This window comes from Alnus glutinosa, chromosome 5 (genome assembly GCF_958979055.1).
Source record: "Alnus glutinosa chromosome 5, dhAlnGlut1.1, whole genome shotgun sequence".
Lineage (NCBI taxonomy): Eukaryota > Viridiplantae > Streptophyta > Magnoliopsida > Fagales > Betulaceae > Alnus > Alnus glutinosa.
Genome location: NC_084890.1, coordinates 21,970,034 through 21,977,111, shown reverse-complemented (window position 1 = coordinate 21,977,111; position 7,078 = coordinate 21,970,034). Strand labels below are relative to the sequence as shown.

The following is a 7,078-nucleotide window of genomic DNA, read 5'->3' as shown; positions in this document are numbered from 1 at the left end:
GGCTGGATTATTTTTCCTGGCACAAACATAGACCAACACGACTTAGAAACTAAGTTAATTACACAAAAAACACTACTTAAGTCAGTTAAAATTTTACATTTTCCTGTTGTTCCTCTTTTTTTGCATCTACCTCTCTTTCAATTGAACATGTTGACTGTGAATTCATGAAGCTCTGAAACAAATATTACTCAATATTAAATACTTTTAAAGGAGATGTCATTTAAAAGGTAATATTAAATATTACTCAGATTGAGTTCCATCAATACCTGTGTAACTATACTATTTTGAGTTCCAATTACTTGGTCTTGTTGTACATCAGTTACACAAGCTAACAGATCTTCACATGTGTGCAGTTCATCTACTAACGATCTTTGACATATCTTCAACTCATAAAATATTCAAACATGTTAGATAAAATATTAAATACTACTCAAATATGTGCAAATAATGGATACTATGCCTAGACATAAAACCTAAAATAGCTCAAGTCCAATGAATACCTTTTTTTTTTTTTCACCTGTTGATTGGGATTTGTGTCACTCTGTTTCTTCTTGTTTCCTCCTGCCTTTTTGACAACCGTTTTTTCAACTGCAGACATCGTCCTATTTGATACTCGCTTCCCTTTAATTCGAGCCACGTGAGGACTACGAATCTCCACCGCCGTACAATCAATGGCCAAACTACCGGTTGTAGATGCACTTGGGAGTAATTGGAAAGGTGGACTTGGTACACAACTTAGATCACTAAATTTCTTAGTTAGCACATCAATATCATTCTTCAATTCCGTGTAATGGTCCACGTTTGGTGCTGCGATTGCAGCTAACGCACACATATATTTGCACAATTCAGCATATCGATCTGCACTAGGGTTGCCACTCAAAGGATCATAACTACTTTTTATTAACTTATATGGCTGCTTCAAATCCTTCCTCCATCGTTTTAAAAAATATTTTTCTGGCAACAACAAAATATCATCAGGTTTGCTAAGTACAGATATGACATGTCTGCACAAAATTCCTCTTAATTCAAACAAACAACAACTGCAATTCACTTCACATGAAGGTTCACTATAGCAAACGGTAAAGCATAATTTCTTCATGTAGGAGCTATTAATTTGTACCCGTTCAATCACTTGATATGCACAAATTTCACATTCACTTTTTAGAAGAGAGCAATCACAATACATCAACTCCCTTATCTCCTCCTGAACTTCTTTAAACTTGTTATGAGTGTAAAGTTCTTGAAATTGCTTCTCAAAGGAAAATCTGCTCACACACTGAATCGTGGAATTAAAAGAATTGAAATCAGCAACATTCTCACTCTCAACCCTCTTTCGCAAAGCGTTATCGTATTGATCCGCAAATTCCTTCAAAGAGGTTGACGAGTGCACATAACCATCAAAAAATGAATTTATACTTTCACTCCTTTGTGTGGTAGTCATGCCGGCCCAAAATACACTTTTCAAATATGCCGGTACCCAGAAAGTTCGTTCCTTATATAAATCACGTAGCCATGCATTATCCTCTAAATTATAACTCTTAAGTAAATTCTGCCAGCTTGCATCAAACTCATCACATGTCTGAGAATCATACACACAACTTTGTATGGAACTCTTAATGGCATTGTACTGTGAATGTGATCCAAATTTCTCTGGAAGTTTTTTCAATATGTGCCATAAACAAAATCTATGTCGGGCATTCGGGAAGACCTTATTAATTGCATTTTTCATAGCCCTATCTTGATCTGTAATAATTGCCATTGGCGCTCGGCCCTTCATGCATTTCAACCATGCCTCAAACAACCATACAAATGTCGTTGTGTCCTCACTTGAGATTAATGCCGCCCCAAAAAGTATTGATTGACCATGATGATTTACTCCAACAAAAGGAGCAAATGGCATTTCGTACTTATTCGTCAAGTATGTTGTATCAAATGTAACCATATCCCCGAAAACTTCATACGATGCCCTACTTCGTGCATCAGCCCAAAACACATTTTTCATCCTACATTCATCATCCATGTCAATATCAAAGTAGAAATCATCATTAGCTTTCCGCATTCTACAAAAGTAGTCATACAATGATGCAGCACCTCCTGTGCCAAGGCGTAGATGTCTTGCCTTTGCAATATAATTGCGACAATCTTTCTCTCCAAAAGTAAGATTCTCATACCCCCCCGCTTCAACGGCTAGCGAGTTATAGATCTTGTTCATGCGTATCCCAGCTCTATCATTAATCTCAAGCTTTCGCTTCGTACAAGGATCCAAAATCTTGTGGCTTCTAAAATATCTTGCTTTTCCAGGGCTTAAAGCATGATTATGGGCAATAGTTACACAAGTCACATACCACTTTGTGTCAACTAACTTTGCATTCAAAGTAGCCTTACACCCTGTTCTAATTGTTTGAGAAGGCTTGCAAAAGCTATTACTTGAGCTGGATTGTCTTTTGCCTTGACGAGCACATCCTAGACTTATTCTTTTTCTTCTTCTTCTATACCACACCAAAACCCTCTTGCTTTGCATAACTCCTATAATACTCATGAAGTTCCTCTATGGAGCCAAATAGCATCCCTTCCTTAGGTTGCTCAACATTTTTAACTTTATCTATGAGCTTCAACTTGGAACTGCAATTTTCCACACCATCTTTCAACTGTTCATCAGCTACTATTTCTATTCCATCTTCATCTATGAGCTTCAGTTTGGAACTGTAATTGTCCACACCATCTTTCAACTGTTCATCAGCTACAGTTTCTATTCCATCTATATTAACATAAATAAAACATTATGTGAAGAACCCAACCATGTTTTCTAATATTCACTCTACTACGATATGTTACAAAAATTAAAAGTAAGAATTAAAGGCCCAATATACCATTTTCAAGGTCCATTTGGATGGGCACAACATCATCAAATTGTTCATGTATCAACGAACAATCTTCTTGGCATTGTGACTTCAAGGCTGATTGCTCAAAGTCCATCTAAAAGTTATTTTGCATAAAAAATTTAATCAATCAACTATATTTAATCACTTGAGTGAATATAAAGCATATGGTAGAAACAAGAAATATATACATATACATAATATAGATCTTATCATAAGGAAGAACTAAGATGTTATGTGCATATAACCTGATCAAACAAAGCAGCACAATCTTAATTTATACCATCATCTTTAATTTATTTTTACACTACCTGAACAAAATTTAGGAAAAATTTCACAAAAAACACTAACCAAAAGATTACACAAACCCAAAAAAAATCTCACGTACCCATGTACCAAAACACAGACTAAGAACAAAAATCCAATTAAAAAGTATTGCTATGGAGAACACAAAAATCTAATGATTGTTCTGTCCAAAGGTCAAAAAAATGTAAAATCGTTTTGCAATGAAATGAGAGATCAATTTTTTTTTTCAACCACCGATTTATTCCTAGTAATCACAAAAGAAAAAAAAAAAAAAAAAAAAGGAAAAAAAGTGATATTCCCTCCACCACAAACCAAACAAGGCCAGGAACAAAAAACATAGAGAACAGCAAGAAGCAAGCATTGCACAAAAGAGAAAGCAAATATTTGAAAGTATACGAATACAAAAACCAAAGCCAGATTTAGACCCATCAAACCAGATTTCAGAAAAATCAAACTCTAAAGAAAGAGATGAGAGATTGAGAAAACCTGAGATTTTGTTCACACTGGGGGAGAAGGAGGTGTCGCACAGGGAGGGGATCGAATGATCTGCTATCCAGAAAAAGCCCGGCTCTGGCGCTCCTCGTCAGAGATCTGCGGAGAGAGGGAGACTAACCGGAGATCGGCGGTGCTCGTCGTCGGCTCTGGCGCAGCTTCTCGTCGGACCTGGACGGAGATCCGCAGTGCTCGTGGGCCGTCGGTCTACTGGGTCCGAGAGAGAGAAAGAGAGAGCTGGGAGAGGGATGGTGTCGGTCGGTGGGCCGGTCGGCTAGGTGGGAGGCGCTCGGTCGGTGGGCGGCGATCGGTCCGTTCTGTTGGGTCCGAGAGAGAGAGAGAGAGAGAGAGAGAGAGAGAGAGAGAGAGAGAGCTGGGAGAGGGATGGTTTCGGTCGGTGGGCCGGTCGTCTAGGTGGGAGGCGCTGAGCTGGGAGAGGGATGGTGGTCGTCTAGGTGGGAGGCGCTCGGTCGGTGGTCGGAGAGGGTGAGAAATGGGGGGAAATTTTGGACCCCATCTTTGTCTGTAAGTCTCTTGTCCCGCGTTTTCATTGTTTTTTTTTTTTTTTTTTTTTTAATCAAAGAATAAAAAAAAAAAAAAATGTGCCACGTAGGACGAGGGTCGGACGAGGGTCTGACCCTCGTCCTCCATATAGATGAACTAAATTATTATGGGTTCTGGATTGTGAGAGATAGATAATCTTTAGAAAGGGATAGCGAGAGGGAGACTTTTATGGTCATGATTTAAAATTGATATATTTAATAATGTATATAATTTTACATTAGTTAAATTTTTAAAAGACTTGTAAACATTAATTCTATATACATTATTAGGATATATCAACTTCAAAAGCAGACATTTTATTTGAAATAAATAGTATTAATTTTATTAAATAAAATGGAGAGGATCCTATTCTGAGAAGATGTGCAGTTGAAGGTTAAGGACGAGAGAGAGAGTGAATATGGGAACATAATTTCATGGAAAAGTATTTTAGTTCACCAAGTCTTATTATTATAAATGCTAAGTCGACTTTATATACATAGTTAGTTACACTAATTTTAAATTCTTATTTTTCATTTGAAATGAATAATATTAATTTTATTAAAAGAAATGGAGTTGATCCTATTTTGAGAAAACATACAGTTGAAGGCAAAGGACAAGGGAGAGAGAGAGAGAGAGAGAGAGAGAGAATGGGACATAATTTCATGGAAAAGTATTCGAGTTCACCTAAGTCTTATTATTATGACTAAGTCGACTTTTTTTTAAAGTTACTGTGAATAAAAAAAACAAATCCGCCATGCCCCGAATCCAAAAAGGTAAATTCCAAGAAAATAACAAAAATAAAAAGGAGATTCCAGAACACCCAAACTGCTACAAGCAGCACAAAGACTGACTAACAACTACAAATGGAGATTCCATCGATGCACAATCTCCAAGTTCTTTCCAGAATACTTAAATCTACCTTTAGCCATCATCCTACACCGAACATCCCACCTGATCTACTTCAAAATTGCTTCTTTCGTTCTCGGCTTGTTACAATGCAACAAATCATTTCTTTGTCTCCATAAATAGTAAACAGTAGCACCAAGACACAATCTTCCCAAGCTAGCCTTAAACCCTTTACCTTATAGCTCAGCAGCCCCCCAACTTTCAATATTGTCCAAATCCAACCGAACATTCTTAAACGAACACTCAGCCATGATGCTAGACCAAATCCTGCAACTAAAACTACGTCTAAAGAAAAGGTGTTTTTCTACTCTATTTTGTACAGAAAATTGCAGCAACGAATTTTATTTCATAAGAACTGATGTACTTTAGTTTTGTTAGCTGCCCTTGTGTTTTATGATTAATAGAATATCCAACGAATGATGAGAACTTTAAGAAACTTAGAATTGTGCAAGAGAAGAGAAAAACAGCAAAAAGATAAAAATGACTTACAATCTTTTCAATAAAACAAAAAAAATCCTAAAAGCACCGACTTTAACACATTTAGACCTTAAAAATCCCAATTCTTTCTTCTTCTTCTTCTTTTTTTTTTTTTTTTTTTTTTTAAAAAAAAAAAATTTAATCTAATTTATTTTTTTATTTATTTTTTTAAATCCCAACTTTAATACAAAACCATTAAGCTTGTGACATTTTCTACCCATTTAGGTTCTTAAACAACATTAACTCACGAAATAGGTTATGTGTGTGTGGTTTAACACTGTTCTAGACCTAATTAAATCATCACATCAAAGATGAATAAACACTTCTGAGAAAGACGAAAACGAAGACGAAGATGAAAACTGTCTTAATTGGTTAACTGTAAGTGGAAGGATGAGAAAATAACAGAAAAAGAAAATATATATATATAACACATCTCTGCCAAATACAGCGTACGTAGGACGAACACAAATACAGCGTACGTAGGACGAACACAAATATTTATTCATTTAAATATTAACAACACACTCTACCTTATTCAGAACCTAAAACATGAACTTTTTTTTTTTTGGATGAATCCTAAAACATGAACGTTAATCCTTATTAATGCTAATCATGGCTTGGCTTTGCTAATTGGATGAGTGCGATTGCGATCTCCAGGTGGGGGTCTTCGGGGACTAGCCCATAGTATATAAGGCATTGGAGCTGCAGAATCGAAATTCTTGTCAAAATAAACCCTCCCTTTTCCTGTTTGTGGATGCGTACGACCTTCAATTGCTTCCGGCATTGGTTGGTTATCCATGGCTTTCTTCCAGTATCCTCCAAGCTCTTCTCTTGCAACTACATCTCTGCCAGCAACCTGCATCCCCAAAACTCACAACTTAATTATATTTATTTCACATAATATAATCTCAATTCCACTTTTAATTTACTTGAGTCCTTTTAAATTTAAAGGTTTGGGAAAAAGAATTAGAAGCATGCAGAAATACTGACGTAGCGCAAGCGGATAGACGTGATTGAGAAGCTGTGTTCTCAAAACACTAACATTCAACACACAAGTTGAAGGGATAAACCGAAATTCTATTAATCAATAATCAACTACTTCTTCAATTCCCTATTTATAGTGAAATTCTAAAGTTCGTAAAAGGAAGAAAATATCCTAAGATGGGAAGTAAAGAAATAATGGGTGTCAGCATTCAATCCTTCATTAAAGGAGATACTTGCCGACCAAGTGAACCCAACTTAGGGAAAATCTACACTAACAAGGACATAACTACAAAGGCAAAAAATCCTTTATTACCTACCTATCATAATCTTGACATTAAGGAAAGAAAATAACTTGCTTGGGCTTCAAGTAAAAGAGCACTTATTCGGCCAACCATGTGGTCCTGCATGGTCCCCCATCAATCCCCCCCTCCTGGAAGGAAATAACTAAAAAGGCAATAAATCCTTTACTCTGATTGTCCTACATCAGTCTC

At 36.4% G+C, this 7,078-nt stretch overlaps 1 protein-coding gene across 1 annotated transcript; it reads right to left on the bottom strand.

Moving 5' to 3' along the window:
* Nucleotides 1–454: 454 nt before the first annotated feature.
* Nucleotides 455–2,976, bottom strand: LOC133869082 (protein FAR1-RELATED SEQUENCE 6-like). Its single transcript, XM_062306053.1, has 4 exons — nucleotides 2,871–2,976; nucleotides 2,501–2,758; nucleotides 518–2,388; nucleotides 455–460 (listed from the first exon to the last, which is right to left on the bottom strand). Exons 1-4 carry the CDS (start codon nucleotides 2,974–2,976, stop codon nucleotides 455–457), a joined length of 2,241 nt encoding a protein of 746 aa, XP_062162037.1.
* Between the last annotated feature and the right edge of the window lie 4,102 nt (nucleotides 2,977–7,078).

What these genes read in the sequence shown, in the direction of transcription:
- LOC133869082 (XM_062306053.1), bottom strand. Translation starts at nt 2,976, where the DNA reads ATGGACTTTGAGCAATCAGCCTTGAAGTCACAATGCCAAGAAGATTGT. An exon ending in CCAAATGGACCTTGAAAATG is followed by an intron (nt 2,759 to 2,870) that starts GTATATTGGGCC and finishes ATGTTAATATAG; the next exon opens with ATGGAATAGAAACTGTAGCT. An exon ending in TGCAAAGCAAGAGGGTTTTG is followed by an intron (nt 2,389 to 2,500) that starts GTGTGGTATAGA and finishes CAATTAGAACAG; the next exon opens with GGTGTAAGGCTACTTTGAAT.